The sequence below is a fragment of the Dasypus novemcinctus genome, chromosome 12 (genome assembly GCF_030445035.2).
Source record: "Dasypus novemcinctus isolate mDasNov1 chromosome 12, mDasNov1.1.hap2, whole genome shotgun sequence".
Taxonomy (NCBI): Eukaryota; Metazoa; Chordata; class Mammalia; order Cingulata; family Dasypodidae; genus Dasypus; species Dasypus novemcinctus.
In genome coordinates this window covers 21,423,878-21,444,747 of record NC_080684.1, presented here as the reverse complement: position 1 = coordinate 21,444,747, position 20,870 = coordinate 21,423,878, and the positions used below count along the sequence as shown (strand labels likewise).

At 51.0% G+C, this 20,870-nt stretch overlaps 1 protein-coding gene across 4 annotated transcripts in view; it reads right to left on the bottom strand.

Moving 5' to 3' along the window:
- Positions 1–14,333: 14,333 nt before the first annotated feature.
- The window catches only part of LOC101437740 (tubulin alpha-1C chain), a 111,484-nt gene continuing 104,947 nt past the window's right edge, over positions 14,334–20,870 (bottom strand). For 3 of the 4 annotated variants that reach the window (XM_058307932.2, XM_071218814.1, XM_058307933.1), the window contains exons 3-5: positions 17,773–17,995; positions 17,483–17,631; positions 14,334–15,419 (exon numbers count right to left, since the gene is read on the bottom strand). In XM_058307932.2, coding sequence (XP_058163915.2) covers positions 14,445–15,419; positions 17,483–17,631; positions 17,773–17,995 — 1,347 coding nt within the window. In that variant the 3' untranslated portion in view covers positions 14,334–14,444. Of the gene's footprint in view, positions 15,420–17,482; positions 17,632–17,772; positions 17,996–20,556; positions 20,843–20,870 lie in introns of those variants that run through there. The other variant, XM_004446957.3, reaches the window with a different exon arrangement.

Below are 20,870 nucleotides of genomic sequence, written 5' to 3'. Positions count from 1 at the left end.
GAGAGCTGGCTCAGCAAGATGGTGCAACAAAAAGAGACACAGGGAAGCGGACGTGGCTCAACTGATAGAGCAGCCACCTACCATATAGGAGGTCCAGGGTTCAAACCCAGGGCCTCCTGGCCCATGTGGTGAGCTGGCCCATGTGCGGTGCTGCCATGTGCAAGGAGTGCCATGCCACTCAGGGGTGTCCCCTGCATAGGGGAGCCCCATGCAAAAGGAATGCGCCCTGCAAGGAGATCCGCCCCATGTGAAAAAAGTGCAGCCTGCCCAGGAGTGGTGCCTCACACAAGGATAGCTTAAGCAGCAAGATGACGCAACAAAAAGAGACACAGATTCCCAGTGTCACCGAGAATGCAAGCGGACACAGAAGAACACACAGCGAAGGGACACAAGAGAGCAGACAATGGCGGGAGCGGATGGGGAGAGAAATAAGTAAATCTTTTAAAAAAACAAAAAGAAAGAGAAGACAAGCAGACACAGAAGACACACAGTGAATGGACACAGAGAGCAGACAGTGAATGCAAAACAACGGCGGCGGGGGGTAGGGAGAAATAAATGTCTTTTAAAAAAAACCCTTGTGGGTCTCCTGTGCATGTCATGGCAGGACAGGGAGGACACCTTTAGACAGGCCAGAAATGCAAAACCGAGATGTCAGCAGGGCCACGCGCTCTCCAAAGACTCGGGGAGAGGATCCTCCCTTGTCCCTTCTGACAGCCGGTGGTGCCGTCCCTGCCCGTGGCTGCGCGGCTCCAGGCTCCGCCGCTGTCCTCCCGTGGCTTCCCTTCTCTGTCTCTCTTCTGTGTGTCTGTTATTTAGGGCCCACCTGGATAATTCAGGATGATCTCATGTCGAGATCCTTAATTTAGTTGAATCTGCAAGGATTTTTTTTCCAAAAAAGTCACTTTTACAGGTTCTAGGGGTTAGGAGATGGAGAGACCGCCGTTCGACCCACAGTGGAGGGGTGATCTAGGGGAGAAGAGGCAGAGGGAGAGAACAACTAAACCGATGTGCAAGTCTCGATCAGATCCTAGACTTGGTGGGGGGAAGGTGAGTGGAATTTTGTGTATTACATGCCCTGGAATGATGATTCCCATTTTTAGGTGTGCGGGAATGCTCCTGTCCTTAGCAGGCGCGTGCTGGAGTATTTAGGGGTGAAATGTCGTGATGTCTACAGATTCTTTCACCTGGTCCGGAGACATAAAGCAAGTATGATCAATATTATGAGCTGCTGAGTCCAGGTAGAGGGTATAGGAGTGTTTATTGGACTCTTCTTTCAGCTTTTCTGTCTGTTGGAGCATTTGCATGATAAAAAGTTGACAAGGACCGAAAAAGAAGTTGGTAGGAATGATTGTCCGGCAGCGCAGGAGGGGGTGAATTGTAGGGGAGGGTCAGGAGGGGAGCGGGCGAGGCTCCGCCAGGGGCCCGGGCAGTGCTGGTGGGAGCTGGGGCTCCGGCAGGGTGCTGGGGCGGCGGGAGGCGGGCAGCATCTCGGTGTGGGCGGCAGGTGGAACTGGCAGAAGTTGCTGGCGGGTTAGGTGAGGGCAGTGGGAAAGGGACGGGCTCTCACAAGTCCCAGCCTTCTGGCTGGAGCAGCTGGGGGGTGTTGCCGTTTCCCACGGTGGCGAAGATGGGAGGAGGGAATCAGGGGACCTCTCCTGGCCGTGCTGGCCCTGAGCCGTCCCACTGGGGGCTGTCAGTCAGGCGGTTAGATGTGAGTCTGGAGTGCTGGAGAGAAATTGGGGCTGCAAATGCAGCTTTGGATGGAATTTAAAGCCAGGCCCATTCGGGGAAAGTGTGCCTCTAGAACAGAGAAGGGGGCCCGGGACATGATCAGAGGGTGCTGGGGGCCGTGGGAAGGCGGAGGTGGGAGACAGGAGGCTGGAGCCTGAGCTGGGGTGGTGCCAGGACCGAGGGGAAGTGGGGAGCGGTCAGGGCTGAGGGACGTGCGACAGGAGAGGAGTGACGATGGCGTCAAGAGAGGCAAGTCCAGGGCAGGAGGAAGCTTGGAGGGGAAAGGGTGAGCTCAGGCTGGGACACAGTGAGCGGGAGCCGGGCTGAGGGACACCCGTAAGCGGGAGCCCCTGCTGGACCCCGGGAAGGGGCCTGCGACCGGGGCAGCGGGCGTGGGAGCTCCCCACGGTGCCGCGCGGCCCAGGCGTGATGCGCCCCTGGGGAGGGCCTTGGTGGCTCAGCGCCCAGCGCGGGCACAGAGTGAGGTGCGGGGCACCTGAGCGAGGCCCGGGCGAGGAGAAGAGGGGACAGCGCAGGGCCCTAGCAGTGCCCCTAGGAGGGGAGGGAAAGCCTTGCCGGGCGCCTCCTCGCCCTCTCCAGGCACCGTTCCCTCTGCCTTCGGGTTGTGTGCAACGCGGGGCCAGGATTCCAGGGGAGCAGGGGAGAAGGAGCAGGTGCCGAGGAAGGCGGGGTTCTGAGGGGGCAGAGCGAGAGGCCTTTGGAGAGCAGAAAGCTCCAGGGGGGTGCTCCACAGAGCCCAGGGCCGCTGGGGGCAAGGGCGACGTGAGGGGAGACCCCTGCCCAAGGCTAATCCCCCTGAGGAGAGAGGGGAGCACACACCAGGCTGCCCGGGGTATCAGTCAGGGTTCTCCAGGGAAATAGAATCTATAAGAGATGTCTGGGAAGCGGACTTGGCCCAGTGGTTAGGGCGTCTGTCTACCACATGGGAGGTCTACGGTTCAAACCCGGGGCCTCCTTGACCCGTGAGGAGCTTGACCTGGGTGGAGCTGGCCCATGCGCAGTGCTGATGCGCGCAAGGAGTGCCCTGCCACGCAGGTGTGTCCCCCGCGTAGGGGAGCCCCACGCGCAAGGAGTGCGCCCCGTAAGGAGAGCCGCCCAGCGCGAAGGAAAGTGCAGCCTGCCCAGGAATGGCGCCACACACACGGAGTGTTGACTCAGCAAGATGAGGCAACAAAAAGAGACACAGATTCCCAAGCCACTGACAACAACAGAAGCGGACAAAAAGAACACACAGCAAATGGACACAGCGAACAGACAACAGGGGGTGGGGGGCAGGGGAAGGGGAGAGAAATAAAATTTTTTTAAAAATCTAAAAAAAACCCAAAAAACAAGAGATGACTGTCAATAGTATGCAATTTTATGAGTCTCACAAGTCCAGGTTCCGCAGGCAGGCTACAACCAGGGCCTCGATGAAAGTCCAATGAAGGTTCTTGACAAGTTCTGGGAGACGTTGGCTCTCCATAGACAAGCTGGGAAATTCTCACTCAATGCTGGAATCACTTCCCCTAAAGGGATTCAACTGACTGGGTTAAGCTCACCCATTGCTGATGGCAATCTCCCTGATCGATGTAATTATAACCAGCTGTCTATGATTTACCAATAAAACCAATGGTGACTAAAGTCCATAATGCCCTTGTATTACAGTTAGCCCAGTGCCTGCTTGACCAAACCACTGGGCACAGTTACCTGGCTGAGGTGACACAATAGCCTAACCATCACACCCAGCATCTAGATGTGGTGTGTGTGAAAACGAGTCCTTTGAGAAGTTAAACCGTAAAAGAAAGGAGAGGGGTAGGCTAGGCCATGAACTGTAGGGCGTAGCACGACTTGCAGCGTTGCAGAGGACTGCCGGCCAAGCACGGGGAGCTGGCAGAGAGCGAGAGCCGAAGGCGTGACAGGGCGGGGAGCAGAGGACGAGCACGTCTGTGTAAGGGGCTAACGAAAAGGACGGCAGAGCCCTCCTGCTGGGAGACTCTGCCCAGCTCTTTAATTTTGTTGATGGGGGAAATAAGGCCCATGGAGGGGTTTTACCCCAGGTCCCATGGCTTATCAGAAGGAAACACGGGGAGCAGATGTGGCTCAAGTGGTTGAGTGTCTGCTTCCCACATGGGAGGTCCTGGGTTCAATCCCTGGTGCCTCCTAAAAACAAAAACAAGCAAGCAAGCAAACAAAAATGACGCAGGGGAGCCGATGTGGCTTCCCACATCCGAGGTCCCGGGTTTAGTTCCCAGCCGAAGAGAACCAGGGCTTCTCACCTCCGTCTCCACTTAATTCTGCAGGTCTCCTAGAAGAGATGGTGTTTGCTAAGAGCTTCCAGCCTGAGCCCAAGGATACACCCAGACCTGCCCCAGGATGTTGGACAGTTGGAGAAACCCTCACCCCCCCCCAAACACACACCCCTGTGCTCTCCTGTGGAGCAGGCCTTGCACATCGGGCAGTGCCTGGAGTGCAGCTCCTGAACCAGCCTCATTTCCGAGCAGCTCCCCACGGGCTCTGTGCCCTTCAGGCTCCCTTCCGGTGGGCGGGCAGGGCCAGCCCACGTGGAGAGCTGAGGAGCGACACGGGGGGCTTCTCCCTGGGCCAGCCACTGATGAGCCCCGTGGTCCTGAGCGTGCCCCCGCCCTGGCTCTAGGGTGCCATCGGGGAGAACATTCTGGGCTGAGGTGGTTACGAGCTGAGGGACGGTTGGGTTCCAGGGGGCTGAACTCCAAGGGACAAAGCCGCCGTGGCGATGACAGGGGCTGGGGGGGCTTGCGGGGAACTGCGGGAGCCCCACGCAGGGGCGGCTGGGGTGCGAGGGCAGAAAGACAGAGGGGTCCAGACTCGAGGTGCCGCGTGCTGCGAGGAAAGAGCCCCTAACCACAAGCCAGCCCCAGGGGCCTGGGCGGTCACAAAGCCTCGCTTTCCTCAGTGGTGAATTGGGGGCTGGAAGGAACCGTCTCCGAGGGCTTCCAGGGCTGGGGGTTCTTGAGCAGGACAGTGAGGGAGTACAAGAAGTACTTGCACGGGACCTACTAAGGGGTCTCGGAGCACTGTTTAGCGGGTCAGAGCACCCGCCTCCCACAGGGAGGCCCAAGAGCCTCTTCCCAGAGAGGGCAAGGGGCAGGGCCTGGGGGCAACTTTGGTCAGGGTAGTGCTGAAGCTGAACAAACACGATCTAGTTCCCTGTTGTCCTCCTTTATTTTTTAAAAGATTTGTTTGTTTGTTTATTCATTCCCCCGCTTGCTGCTTGCCTGCTGTCTGCTCTCTGTGTCCATTCCCTTTGTTGCGTCGCCTTGCTGCTCCAGCTCTCCGCGGGCGAGGGCCGGCTCGCCTTCACAAGGAGGCCCTGGTCCCCCCTCCTGTGCGGGCGGGGGCTCAGCACCTCACACGGAGGCTCCTGGGGTCGGCTCCTCTGCAGCCCTCCCACCCCACCTGCAGGGAGAGGCCGGGCGAGAGCTGAGCAGACAAGTCGGAAGGGTGGGAGGCCTGCACACCGCCCTGCCCAGGGCCACGCGGCGCTCATCGGCAGCTGGAGCCCGGCCCGGGCGTCCACAGCCCAAGAAGCCCCATTGCCAGCGTCTAGAACTCTCTCTCGCTGTCTAGGTGAACTCCCGCCACAGCGCAGCCCCGACCGTGGGGCCAGCACGAGGCAGGTGTGGAGGCCGGTGACAGAGGAAGTGCAGATAAGAAGAGATGTCGGTGGGAGGTGAGGAAGGGGTGGAGGGAAGGAGGGAAGGAGGGAAGGGAGATGAGGGGGTAAGGAGCAGGGAAGGCAGGAGAAGTGGAGGACAGCAAATAGGTCAGGAAAGGGGAATCTCGGCCTTTGCCTTTCGAGGGACGATGCGAGGGGCACAGCCAGGTGAGTGAGCCCTGACCACGCCCGGAGCCTCGGGAGGCTGGTCTGGTTCTTTCCCCGAGAATCACCCCGGACCGCCTGCCTTGTTTACAGAGGCAGTTCTAAAACATCCTTGGTCTGAAATAATTTGGGCGGCACGGGAAAGTGTAGGCCTGCCCTGGGGTCAGGCTCAGCCTGGGATGGGCTCCCTGGGAGAAGGCGGCCCCTGCTCCTCCGTGCCTCCCAGTTCACGCCGCAGGGCCACCCACCCGCCAGCAGTGGGGGCTGCAGTCACCCTTGCTGCCTGCTTTCAACTTAAGGTGTAAGTTCCGCCAAGACTCCTGGGAAGGCTGGAAGGAAGAAGCAGATCAGTTTGGTTGACCGTCCACCAAATGAGGAAAGGAAGCTGGGAAGGGAATCTTTACTCTCCAAGGGCAATGTTTGCCCTGCAATTTAAAAGGTCTTAATATTTTTTATTATTAATCATTTTACTAAAGATTTCTGTGAACTATTGCACAAGTCTTTTTTTCTTTTTAAGAACAAAATTCTTTATTTTTTATTTGTTTACTTTTTAAGATTTATTTTTAATTTATTTCTCCCGCCTCCCTCCACTGCTCTCTGTGTCTGTCGCTGTACTCTCCCTCTGAGTCTGCTTGTATTCTCCTTAGGCGGCTCTGGGAACTGAGAATAGGAACTTCTAGAGTGGGAGAGAGACGATCATTCTCTTGCACCACCTCAGCTCCCTGACCTGCTGCCTCTCTTAATCTCTCTCCTCTGTGTCTCCCCTTGCTGCGCCATCCTGCCGTGCCAGCTCTCTGCATGGGCCAGCACTCCTGCACAGGGCAGCTCTCCACACGGGCCAGCCCTCCGCTTGGGCCAGCCCACCACGCAGGCCAGCTTGCCCTCACCAGGAGGCCCTGGGCATCAAAACCTGGACCCCCTATATGGTAGACAGGAGCCCAATTGCCTTAACCACATCCACTACCCTGCACAGGTCTTATATATTAGAAAAAGAAGACCTAACTCAATATGACCTAAACAATAAGATAATTTATAATATCACCTAAGAAAAAGTCTAGAGGCACATAAAAATTATAAATATATATGTACCTAATGGCAGAGTCCTAAAATACATGAAGCAAATATTGACAGATTTGAAGGGAGAAAAAGACAGTTCTTTGTTAATACCATGAAGCTGTACTACAGCACTTTCAATAATACATAGACCATCTAGACAGAAGATCAATAAAGAAATACAAGACTTGAACGATACTATAAAACAACTAGATCTAACAGGCATATATGGAACACTTCACCCAACTGCCGCAGAATATACATTCTTCTCAAGTGCACATGGGTCATTCTCTAGGATAAAGCATATGTTAGGTCACAAAGCAAGTCGTGATAAATTTAGAAATGTTAAAATCATGCAAATGTAACTTCTCTGACCATAAAGTGATAAGACTAGAAATCAATAACAGAAGGAGAACAAATATGTGGAAATTAAACAAAACAGCCCTAAATAACCAATGGATCAAAAAAGAAATCATAAGGAAAATTAGAAAATATCTTGGGGTGAATGAAAACAAAAACACAAAATACCAGAACTTGTGGGAATGCAGTGATGACAGGGAAATTTATAGCTTTAAATACTTACATTAAAAAAAGAAGAAAGATCTCAAATCAGAGACCTTACATTGTAACTGGAGAGCCTAGAAAAAGAAGAGCAAACTAAACCCACAGAAAATGGAAGGAAAGAAATAACAAAGAATAGAGCAGTCATAAATGAAGTATAGAATCAAAATAAAAAAATAGAATCAAGAAAACCAAAAGCTGGTTCTTTGAAAAGATGAATGAAATTGACAAACCTTTAGCTAGATGGACAAAGAAAAAAAGAGAGAAGACACAAATAACTAAAATCAGAAATGAAAGGGGGGACATTACTACTGACCCCACAGAAATAAAAAAGATTGTAAGAGGATACTATGGGGAAGTGGCTGTGGCTCAATCGGTTGGGCTCCCGTCTACCATGTGGGAGGCCCTGGGTTCGCTTCCCAGGGCTCCTTGTGAAGGCAGGCTGGCCCGAGCCTGCAGAGAACTGACGGCTTGCACCTGTGGAGAGCTGGCACAGCAAGATGACACAACAAAAGAGACAAGCAGACAGAGAAGAACATGCAGTGAATGGACACAGACAGCAGACAGCAAGCAAGCCACAAGGGGGGGGATAAATAAAATTTTAAAAATAAAAATAAAAATCTTTTAAAAAAAGGATACTATGAACAACTGCCAGCAAATTTGATACATAGATGAAATGGGCAAATTCCTAACAAGTAGAAATTTGATATCATAGATGAGATGGACAAATTCCTGAAAACTAACTACCTACACTCAAAAAGAAATGGAAAACAAACAAAAAGAAATAGAAGATCTCAACAGACCAATAACAAATAGAAACTGAATAAAGCCTCCAGAAGAATGAAAGTGAACCCCTACCTTAAACCATCTATAAAAATTAATCAAAATTGGGTCAAAGAGCAGGAAGCGGACTTGGCCCAATGGATAGGGTGTCCGCCTACCACATGGGAGGTCCACGGTTCAAACCCTGGGCCTCCTTGACCGGTGTGGAGCTGGCCCATGCACAGTGCTGATGTGTGCAAGGAGTGCCGTGCCACGCAGGGGTGTCCCCACATAGGGGAGCCCCACGCACAAGGAGTGCGCCCCGTAAGGAGAGCCGCCCAGTGCGAAAGAAAGTGCAGCCTGCCCAGGAATGGTGCCACACACACGGAGAGCTGACACAACAAGATGACGCAACAAAAAGAAACACAGATTCCCAGTGCCGCTGATAAGGATAGAACCAACACAGAAGAACACACAGTGAATGGACACAGAGAGCAGACAATTTGGGGGGGGGGGGGGAGAGAAATAAATGAAAAATAAATCTTTAAAAAACAAAAACAAAAAATGGGTCAAAGACCTAAATAAAGGAACCAAACCCATAAAACTCCTAATAGAAAACAGGGAAGCATCTCCAGGATCTTATATTAGGCAATGGTTTCTTAGACTTTATACTAAAAGCACAAGCAACAAAAGAGAGATAAATAGAACTTCATAAAAATCAACATTTTTGTGCATCAAAGGCCTTCATCATAAAAGTGAAAAGACAGTCTACAGGATGGGAGAAAATATTTGGAAACCACATGTCCAAAAAGAGTCTAATATCCAGAATCTATAAATAAATCCTACAACTCAACAAAAAGACAAACATTACACGCAAAGGACTTGAATAGACTTTTCTCCAAAGAAGATATTCAAATGGCCAATAAGCACATGAAAAGATACTCAACATCATTAGTCACCAGGGAAATGAAAACTAAAACCACAATGAGAGAACCCATTTCATAACCCATTAGAATGGCAACTATTTTAAAAATGGAAAATAAGAGTTGGAAGGATATGGAGCAATAGAAACACTTGTGCATTGCTGGGGGAAATGTGAAATAGTGCAGGAAGACATTTAAGTAGTGAATTACTATATGACCCAGCAACCCCACCTCTGGGTATATACCCAAAGTAATTGAAAGCAGAGACTAGAACAGATACGTGCACACTGCTCTTTTTTTTTTTTTTTTTTGATAAAAGACTTGATTTTTTTGGTTTTGTTTTCTTTTATTTTTATTATTTATTTATTTAACTGTATTGTTTTGGAGATAGATACATCACAAAAAATGTTATATTAAAAAATATAGGAGGTTCCCACATACCCCACCCCCCAACTCACCCCCCCCTACTCCTCCCACATCACCCACCTCTTCCATCAGTGTGGCACATTCACTGCATTTGGTAAATACATTTTGGAGCACTGCTGCACTGCATGGATTATAGTTTACATTCACACCGATCTTTAGAGCAGCATTATTCACAATTGCCAAAAGATGGAAGCAACCCAAATGTCTATAAACCGATGAATACATAAATAAAATGTGGCATATATATACAATGAAACATCGCGCTGTAAAAAGGAATGAATTTGATACATGCAACAGCATGGATGAACCTTGAAGACATCATGTTGAGTGAAATAAGCCAGACGCAAAAGAAAAAATATTGTATGAGCTCACTGGTAGGAAATAATTAGAATAGGCAAATTCATAGACTCAAAGACAGTAGAATACAGGTTATCAGGAGCTGGGGTGGGGGTAGGGAATGGGAAGATAACACTTAGCTGGTACAGAGTTTCTTTTGGAGGGGATGGAAAAGTTTTGGTAATGGATGGTAGTGATTTTAGCACAACACTGTGACTGTAATTAACACCACTGATTTATATATTTGAATTTGGTTAAAAGGGGGAGGTTTTAGGTTATAAACATGTTACTAAACAGTTTAAAAAAATCAACAACCATAGGACTGACTAACAGGGCGAAACCTAATGTAAACTATGGACTATAGTTAATGGTATAGTTACAATATTGTTTCATCGGTTGTAACAAAGGTACCACACTAATGCAGAATGTTAATAGGGAAAACAGTATGTGTGAAGGGGATGTATGGGATCTCTGTATTTGCTGCATGAGTTTTCTGTAAACCATTAAGTTCTCTAACAAAAAATAAATTTTTAAAAATCTAGAGACAAAATAGCTTAATAGCTAGTTATTTTAGGGTGCCAACACCGTGTCAATGCAGGTTCTTTCCACCTTTTTATTCTGCCATCCTTGGGATATTAGCTTCTGTCTACATGGCTATCCCCTCATGGTCACAAGAGGGCTGCAGCAAGGTCAACCATCATGCCCTCACACAATGTCTAAAGGTTGCAAGAAAGAAAATTCTTTGTATTCCTTTTTAAGAACAAAGAAAATTTTTCCCATGAATCTCTCTCCCCCCAGAATACACATTACCCACCTCACCTCTCATTTCCTTAATTGCATCACATGCTGGCTCCTGAACCAATCACTGGCAAGACAAATAGTGACCCTGATTACCTTAGACTAAGAGTCAGCCTGGTGGAGGAGAGGCCCAGCCTCCCGGTACACACAGCCATCCCAACACCTGAACGGAACCGGGAGGTGTGCACAGGCAAAACATCGAGCCGGGAGTGGCTGTGGAGTAGCTGTGCAACAGTGACTGCCACACGACATCCTCTTGTGTGACATGTGGCAGGCACTGCCTTGAATTTGGGCTGTGCATGTGTGGACTTTCTCTACAATCCAAAGGGGACAAAAAATTAAGGATATTTCCCCTAGTACCCAGGACAGTGAATTGTACCAAATAGGTGCTCCAAAAATAATGAATTAATGAATTAAACTTAAAAACTGGCAATGACTGCTGTAATGGTATAATTGGATGGGCTGGCCCAGGTCAGGGGTATTTCAGTATTAGTCTATTGGGCTAGGCGTCTCCTGTGAGTGGAATGAGGTATTTGATGAGTCAGTGGGAAGAGGGTAGAAGAGTAGCAGCAGTGAGAAGGAATTTACACCCACTTCCCAAAGAATTTATTTAAACTGATGAGTGTAGACAAGATTTTTGCAGAATTAGGAAATCTGAAATATATTGTTTTTTTAAAAATAGAGAGAAAAAGCAATCGGGCGGTAAGACATAGTTGAAAGCATTTTCTGAATTATGACAGAAGTAGACAGGTCTCTGGTTCTGTAAGGTTGGTTGCTTCTGAGTATTTCTCAGCGGGAAATACCGCTGCAGACGCTGGATTATTAGAGGAGGCAAGAACTGTTTTCCCAGCATCTGTTTGGGGCTGACAGATTCAGGGACATGAGGCCCTTGGAATGAACGGGGCAGACAGGCTAATGAGACGTCAGACAGGAGACCTTCTCCACGGGGCTGGAGACCAGCCCCTGCCCGCCACCACCCCTACACAGGGGACCCGTCTTCCCTTCACCCTCTGCTGCCCTGTGTCTCCCAGACGGCCGTCCTGGCAGCGGCCCCGGGAGCCATCTGCCCGGGTCATCTCTGCCAGCTTCACCTGGTGGCACTGGCTGACAGGAGCCGAGCGTCTCGGCCAGTGCTTAGGGGAGATGCCCCGGGCGTGAGCTGTCCCATCTGCACGCTGGCTGGGTTTGGTCAGCAGGCGTCCAAGCAGGTGGCAGCATCTCTCCTGCAAGGTCACATCTTCCCCTGATCCGAGGATTGATTCGCTCAGTGCAGAGGGGAGAATGGGGGGAGATGGCCCCTCGCTGGGCAGCCTGGGGGGGACCGGCTGCTTTTTCCACTCTGGATCAGCCTGTCACCACCTGGTCCCGGAAGGGGACTCCTGGGAGGGGTGCTGACCACCGATGGCTGCGCCCAGCAGGCCAAGTGAGGGCTGGCATCGGTGGGCCTCACGCCCGCCGCCCTGCGCGGCCCTTCATCCCCAGGACCAGGGCGGCACCAGGCGCCCAGGCAACTTGCAGGCTGCAGCGCCGGGAGGGAGCGCACTTTGGACTCAGCTTCTGGGGTCACATCTCAGTTTCACTCGCTCTGTAGCCTGAGGCCAGGTATTTAATCTCCCAGGGCTTCCAGGGCCCCGCAAATGGGTATAACATCACCCCACAGCGTGTTGTGGGCGTTATGAAACAAGAAGCAAACACACCGGTCCCCTTCCTCCCACCCTCAGCCCTGATGGCCCCCAAACTAGAATTTAAAATTTTCCAACCCACCCAGCGCCCTCAGACCTGGCAGGGGACTGATTGGCAGATTCCTGCTGAGCAGAGGTGCTTCCCTGCTGCTTTCCAAACGCCCGGGGCAGGGAGCACAGGCGGGCGCACGGTCCTGGACCGTCCCCCTTGGCCCTCTCCAGCTCTGCCTGGGCCCACTCAGTTCCTCGGGAGCCTGTGGCCTCCACGGGCTGGAAGCGGATGGCTCTCTGGTGGGGGTAGGTGAAGGTGGTCGAACAAGCCCCCTGTCCAGAGAGGCAGGGTCTAGGGGCCACCGCCCATTTCAGGAGCTTGCCTTCGCCCATTTATCCCTATCGAGCCTCCGCCATGCTGCAGCTCTGAGTCCAGACTTTTCATTAGCGCTCAAGGGCATCAGATGACTGTCAGCCACAAGCACCGACCTAGACCTAGACCTTGCTGCCGGCTAACTTCTATTCCCTCTTGCACCAACGCGGGAGGGGGAAACCGTCATTACAAGGACAGAGCCCTCCTGAACCTCGCACTCTGCTCTCCCAATTCCCCTGGCTTGCTTCTGCTGGGATAAAATTTTTTTTTCCCAGCTAAACTCTTCTCTCACCTTCTTTCACTCCACACTGCTGCTGCTTAAAGCTTTCCAACCTTTTCACATCTTGGGCACTGGTAGAGACCAATTCTACCCAGAGGCTCGCTGCCAGGAGCTTCAGGCTCTCCGGGGCCCCCAGGCCCTTCTGAAGGCTAAACTCCGCCTCTGGGCATCCCCATATCCCATTCTTGGGCTCCCTGCTCAGGAAACGCTGCTTTGGAGAATGGCCCTCTCAGGTATAGTGGGGAGCACCCTGCTCAGCTGCACCTGATTTATCTGCTCCTTCTCACATGTGGGTGTCCTGTCCTCCGGTGCTTACGCTCCCACAAATCCCCCGGCTGGGACGGTCTCCAAGCACCCCTCTATAGGCTGGAGGCCACCCCACCCCCGCGGGAATAACTTCGCCCATCTGATAAACAGCAATAAATGGCTGTGGACTTGACCTTGCCCTGCAGGGTGGAAGACTCTGGCTGCAGCCAGAACCATTCCAAGCACGAAGCTGAAGTCCTAGGCTGCAGCTGAAGCAGTGCCCTGTGCTGTGCTCGCAGACATAATGTGCTTTTTTTTTTTAGCTGCTCTCCTACAAGCAAGGGATACAAACATGAGTGCAGAGAGAGCTGACTGAGCAGCATGGGAATAAGGTGAGCCATGCAGCAAAGGTCGACAGCATCTGCAGCTGTGCGCCCCGCCCCACCCCATCTCTAGCCACCTGTTAGGCACTCCCCACTGGGGCCAGCAAGCAAGCACCAGAACTGGTCCCGCCCTCCGGCAGAGGCCTTGGCCTTTTGGTCACCTTGTCCTTCCCAGTGCTCAGCTCAACCTTACAGGCTGTACCACTGGGACAGGAAAACCAATCACCAAGCTCTCTAGCCACCCAAAGCACTTCATGTCCTTCATCCCCCCTGCCCCAGCCCCCTACCAAACCACGCTGCTTTCAATGGGTGCTTGGGAGACTCAAGGCACTCTCCCCTCTCCAACCAATCCTAGACACACATCATTCTTCAATTTTCCCTATTCCCCTACTCAAAAAGGGTAAAAAACTCATTAAGTCAAAAAAAGTCTTATTTGCCATTGTAGATTTGGTTAAATATGGAATCATTTGGCATGATTCTAGACCCATCCCATGTGACCGTAACAATTTATTACGTACTCACAGCAGTAGTTCTGTCACCCAGCCCCTCGCTAGCCCGCGTGGTCACAGCCCATCAAAGGCCTCAGCAGCACCCGGGAGCTTCTCAACAAAAGGAAGCTGAAGCCTCACCCCAGACCTACAGAACCATAACCCGCTTTTTAAGATCTATGGGTGATTCACATACATAATAAAATTTGAGCAGCACTGGCCCAATATATTTGAGCCTGCTTTCGTCACTGACGAGAGGATTTCATCGCCACTCAAGTCAAAATGAAACTGAGCACCAAACACAGCACAGTACCTGGCACACCATGTGCACAGGAAATGTGGACTCAACACTGAGGTGGACCCTCTGCCAGCCTCTTCCCTCCCCCACTGGTCTTGATTAAGTGGGTCAAGTGTTACTGTGATAGGGGAGCCAGGTTGACATTTAAAATGAAAACATCACTTTTATTGACCACATAAAGCCACAATGGACAGATTCACAGAACAGAAATAAGACCCGAAAAAAAAAAGGAGTGTAAAGCTGCAGCAGACGGGCTAATACTCCTCACCCTCATCCTCTCCCTCGCCACTATCTGCCCCAACCTCCTCATAATCCTTCTCGAGGGCAGCCATGTCCTCACGGGCCTCAGAAAACTCTCCTTCCTCCATTCCCTCCCCCACGTACCAGTGGACAAAGGCACGCTTGGCGTACATCAGGTCAAACTTGTGGTCCAGGCGAGCCCAGGCCTCGGCCACGGCTGTGGTGTTGCTCAGCATGCACACAGCTCGCTGGACCTTGGCCAGGTCGCCACCAGGAACCACAGTGGGAGGCTGGTAATTAATGCCGACCTTGAAGCCAGTGGGACACCAGTCCACAAACTGGATGGTGCGCTTGGTCTTGATGGTGGCAATGGCAGCATTGACGTCTTTGGGAACCACGTCGCCCCGGTACAACAGGCAGCAGGCCATGTATTTACCGTGGCGAGGGTCGCATTTCACCATCTGGTTGGCCGGCTCAAAGCAAGCATTGGTGATCTCTGCTACAGAAAGCTGCTCATGGTAGGCTTTCTCAGCAGAGATGACAGGGGCGTATGTGGCCAGAGGAAAGTGGATGCGGGGATAGGGCACCAGGTTGGTCTGGAATTCTGTCAGATCTACATTCAGGGCACCATCGAACCTGAGGGAGGCTGTGATGGAGGACACAATCTGGCTAATAAGGCGGTTAAGGTTGGTGTAGGTTGGGCGCTCAATATCAAGATTTCTGCGACAGATGTCATAGATGGCCTCATTGTCTACCATGAAGGCACAATCTGAGTGCTCCAGGGTGGTGTGGGTGGTGAGGATGGAGTTGTAGGGCTCGACCACAGCCGTGGAGACCTGGGGGGCTGGGTAAATGGAGAACTCCAGCTTGGACTTCTTGCCGTAATCAACAGAAAGGCGTTCCATCAGCAGGGAGGTGAACCCAGAACCGGTTCCCCCACCAAAGCTGTGGAAAACCAAGAAGCCCTGAAGCCCTGTGCACTGGTCGGCCTGCAAAAGAAAAAGTTTTAATTTAGCATGGCGACAACTGATGAAAGCTGCAATGACTTCTCTGAACCCGTGATGACTTTGACCAAGATTTTAAAAATCTCCCTAACAATGTCTACTAAAAACACAAAACAAAACAGTAAAGAGCTAAGTGTTAAGTGATTCAGAATAGTTTTTCAGTCAACCCCTGGGGGGGAAGGGATTTGCTAAAAAGGCTGTTTAAAAATGAACTACTACTAAAAAAAAAAAAAAAAAAAAAAAAAAAAAGAACTATTTTCATTTCCTCTGGCAGAGGAATCACAAGTCTGGAATGGAATTCAGCCCAGGTTTTGAGGCGCTGCTGGGGCCACAGAAAAAGGGCAGTTCTTTTCAGCTGGAGTGCTATGAAGGGCAGGCCCGGGGCCACCCGCCCGGTACCATGGATGTCTTACAAAGACCTGGCAGCGGCTTTCTGGGCTGGTACACACAAGAGCAGCCAGATTCCAATGCCCTGGCCCTGGAGTCAGGCTGGGTCTCGACTGGGCGGTGCCAGTTCCTTGCTGGGTGACCTTGACCAAATTTGTTTCTCCATCTTTTCTTCTCATTTATTCAACAGGGATAATAGCAATCTACTTCAGGCAGAGAATTCAATGAGACCCGTAATAGTGCTTGGCACAGCAGCACTCAGTAAACGGCACTAGTTATCGGGTAACCTATTCGTTCTGGGAAAGGCATTTATTATCACAGTTCTAGGAGAACTCCTCAGTGGGGTTTTCCATCACTTCACTGGGCCATCCTGGCCAACAGGCTGCTACTCTATGAAAGGATCTCGGCCTTCAAGCAAAGGGGTCTATTGCCAACGCTCACTTCTCAAAAGGTGCTCAGAGACTTGTGGACCTTCCCTACCAGCTCCTCAGTTCATTCATCTTTGGGTCCATACTCTGAAATAACCACATGAGGTCAAGGTAAGAGGCAATTACACACAGGAAGCCTCACCTGGCACAATAACATCAAGGACAAACAATTGTTTTGATAGTTAATGAGCTTCACTCCAGAATCCCAAAGGGCTTTTGGAAGGCTTATTTGTTCCTAAAGGCAGGTCCGGATTACCAAGGCAGTGCTTGTAGGTGCAGCTTGATTTGTGCACATAGGAACCATTAACCCAATTTTGCCAGAAGACTACTTAGGATAAACATCTGAGAAAGGTATGAACTCACAAATGAGGCAAGGCCACTCTTTTTACAAGAGACCAGTCATGGCTGGGCTTAACATAATGTGATTTTCATGACCAACAGTTACTCTACCCAGGCCTTCATGCCTGACTCTTGGTTAATTACTTACAAGCTGCCCACATGCCTAAGGAGCGAAGGGTCATCCGACTGCTGGGCTTTTAATAATGCTGCCAGAGATTTTTTAGCCACAGGGCCAGCCCCACTCTCCTGAGTGCTAACAGAAAAGCAAGGGCACCACGCTTTTTGTGAGTCTAGATCAATATCCCCAGAGTCTCGATGACTGATCCGTGCTTCTGTCCTAAGGAAGCTCCCCGAGTTTCCAGTGTCAGCTATTTCGTCAGTGTTATACTGGCTTCTTTTGTTCTGACGTTTCCGTATTAACAATAAGGCTAGGGCCTAATTGTTTTTTTATGAGTTTCATCACCGAGTTAGATATGAGAATCAGCCACCTACTCACTCAGCGTGACTAAGATGACCTGAAAAGGTGTCTCAGCTTGAGGCAAGGAAGGTGACTGGTTAAGAGGAATATGGCTCTTCAGTGGCCTCACATGTCAGGAAAACAGCTGTTAAGGCTCTTCAGGCCTCGCCCTGACTACAGGGAAACTGCCCTTCCTGATAAGCACAACTGCCCAAATCCACCTTGGAAGACACAGATATAGGCAAAAAAAGTACTTACTCCTGCCCCAAATATTTGTCCCATAATCCAGGACCATCTGGTTTAGAGGTCCAGTTCATTTAGGAAGTAGCCTAAATCTCACTTTAGCGTGCAGAGAATGAATGCTGAGGCTTGGCATCCACCAAACGTGTGATGGAGCCCTCCCACCTCATTCTAAATATCTCGAAGATAGTATTTACCAGTTTGCGAATTCTGTCCAGAACCAGGTCGATGATCTCCTTGCCGATGGTGTAATGCCCGCGGGCATAGTTATTGGCAGCATCTTCCTTGCCTGTGATGAGCTGCTCAGGGTGGAAGAGCTGGCGGTAGGTGCCAGTGCGAACTTCATCTGGAAAGGAAAACAAAGCACCACCCATCACCAACAACCCGCACACGCCGACTTCACCCTGGAGGACATCGGTGGAGCCCCAGGACAGACCTCCTGTCCCAGACCCCTAGGAGCTCACGTGGGCTACTAAGTTCAACTCACCAATGACCGTGGGTTCCAGGTCTACAAACACTGCCCTGGGCACATGCTTGCCAGCGCCTGTCTCACTGAAGAAGGTGTTGAAGGAGTCATCTCCTCCCCCAATGGTCTTGTCACTTGGCATCTGGCCATCGGGCTGGATGCCGTGTTCCAGGCAGTAGAGCTCCCAGCAGGCATTGCCAATCTGGACACCAGCCTGGCCGACATGGATGGAGATGCACTCACGCTGTGAGAAGGAAAACAGGAAAATGTCAGGATATGATACATCAGATAGGACACTGGGAAATGATTCACCCCTAAATGACTAATTAGCCTTCAGGATAGTTCACCACCTTTCTGGAGGCCACTCCAGCCTAGGATCTATTTTACAAGCATCAGTCTTTGTTGAAGATCAGAGAATAGGCTTTGAAAACTAAAGATATGTTAATGAACTCCTAGGCTGGGCCAGACCCTTGTTTTGTAGTAGGAAAGCAATGGTAGTTGCTACCATTTTGTAATGACAGGAAACTCTCCATGGCCATACATTCCCACTAGCTCTTGGGAAATATTTCTGCTGATTCCTTAAAACACATGCAAAATTCCCCCTTTCAGGTCTGATTCATTACCTAGGTAATTGTGAAATGAGCTCATCCTGGTCCCTCTTTAATCTTATTCTTTGAGAGAGAACACCTTCTCCCTCTCCCCTTTAAAACCAGCTTAAACCAGCAGACTCGAACCATGTGACTCATGGACAAAGTGCTAGATAAGCAGTAGTTAGCTGTATTTTAAAAACTGTGGTCAGATGCAGCCTTTTAATCCTGTGGAGGAATTTAATCTTTACAAGGACATTTTTCCTTCACCATAACAAATCATAGAGAGGAGGGAAGAACATGTTAATAAAGGCTAGAAGTGTCACCAAGACTTCACTGATGCTTTAAGAAAAGTAAGGTAATGAACACAGAATCTGTATCCACAGGCTTAAGAGAAAAACAAAGGGATGTTTATCGTATTTCATCATTAATCAGATTAGTTACTTTGGAGACTGGCAGACGACTTTCAAAATAGTCACACCATAAATCTCCCACTACCCCTCCCCCCCACCAAGTAGTAGGGTTTTAAGTTTTCTTAAGTTGCTAATAGGAAACTAGTTAAAGAAAATTCAATACTTGCTAAGTTCTCAAAGGGCCTAGTTTCATACTAGAGATAATAAAACCCTGGATCACTAGCTTATGATCATCTCCTTCCCACCTACACGCCCCATAAAATAATCCTGGTCTCCTGACTAGCTTGCTGATGCATCTACCTGTATCTACTCGCCCAGCTCTGTATGGCGGGAGAAAGAGCTATTTGTTCTAATGAGTCCATGACTGTTTACCATTGCGTCATATTTCCCTTTGAATGGACTTTGGGAATTCCACAGCCCCATGGAGAGAATCATGGATGGTACCCAGCCCCAAGGAGGTAAAGTACACGAGATGCCCTCATTCCAGAAAAGCTGTCCTACTGCAGCCTGTCGAGTCCAGAAACTTTTCTGTCATTGTTCACCAGTATAAACCGCTTTCTTAACAGGTAGCAGGAAAAGTCAGTGGCCACTGCTTGCCCTACACTGTCTCCTTGGGAGAAGTGAGACAGGTGACAGATTCACTTGGTCTAACTTTAACTGAAAAGGCACCACGTTATCTCATAAAACTCATTGATTCAACCAGTGTTTGCCTAACTAGGTCTGCTGCTGTTGCTTTCCTGACCTGCAGTACAAACTCCACTTTCTGATTCAGTCTTTTCCTAGGTTTTGGTCTTGCTGAAAGGCACTCAGGCAAGTTGTTACTATTTTTTTAAAGGGAAAAAAGTTGTTACTTTTGATAATACTTCAGTGGTACTCTCAGGAGAGCATAGGCACCTGTACCCTCCCCCTCCACTTCTAAAGATACTGTAGGCCCCCTCTGAAGATACTTTTTGAACCTCTTGATACAGTAATCCTTGTTTCAAAACATGGCTTATTCTAGGTGGGCCTCTAATAAAATTAGACAGGAGTTTCCAATATTGCGGGAAATTATGTAGAAAAGAATTGTACCTAACTTCACTTTTCCTGGAAAACTGAAATAAGAATACATCAGTGGTAGTTCTCTCTGTGGATTTACTAAAAAAAAGAAAGAAAAACACTGTTCCTGTGGGCTTATCTTAATAACCTCGCTGAAGTAGAAAGTTTCAGCTCTACACATCCCACCGAGCCAAGACGAGAAGGGGAGGACTAGCCCCCGTGACGGCTCCTCTCGCCGTGGAAGGCCGGGCGCGCTCCTTTGCTCAGGTGGAACGCTGCAACTGAGCGTCGGCCCAGGGCCGGGCACAGGTGACTCAGCAGCCAGTCACACGGCGCTGGCGAAGGGCGCCAGGGAGCGCGGCGCCTCCCGCGCGGGCGCACGCGGTGCTGGGGCCCCGGCCTCTTCACCTTCGCAGGCCCAGCGCTGGGGCAGGTGGGGCCATTTAGGGGAAATTGGCGCCGGGGATTTTCCGTTTCCTCAAACCTCGGGGCCACCGTGAAGACTCCCCGGCCTTCCCGGGGCGGTGGCGGAGCCTGTGGGGATGGCTGCCTCTCCCTAGGACCAGGAGGGCCACCCACCTCCACCCAGGGCAGCGCCGGGCCGTGCCTTCCTTCCCACTCCGGCCGCCAGACGCCCGGCTGCCTGGAGGCACTCGGAGCCGTCCCGGGCGCGGCCCCTAGCGCAGCCCTCGGCTCTGCGGGCCCCGCCGCCCCTCCGACCGCACACGCTTCCCCTCTCCCCCCGCAGCCCTCCCGGGGGCCCCACTCACCATGATGGGGACTTGTGGGGGCTGGAGGAGGCGAAGGGACGGCGACAAAAACCTCCCACTGACAGACTACCTAGGAGTCCGGGGGAGAAGCAGTGAGAGCGCGGCGCGCCCGGAGGGGCCCTATATACCCCGTCCCGGGCCACGTGTCGGGAGGGCGGGCCGCCCGGCCCCGCACCGCCGGCGTAGAGGGGTGGGGCGCGCCGTGCTGATTGGTGGGTTCAAAAGTTCAAACCAAACTCTGCCCAAAGAGCCAGAGAAACTAGGAAGGGGAGAGGCGAGCCCGGGCGCAAGAGGACGGGCCCAGTGGGCTGGGG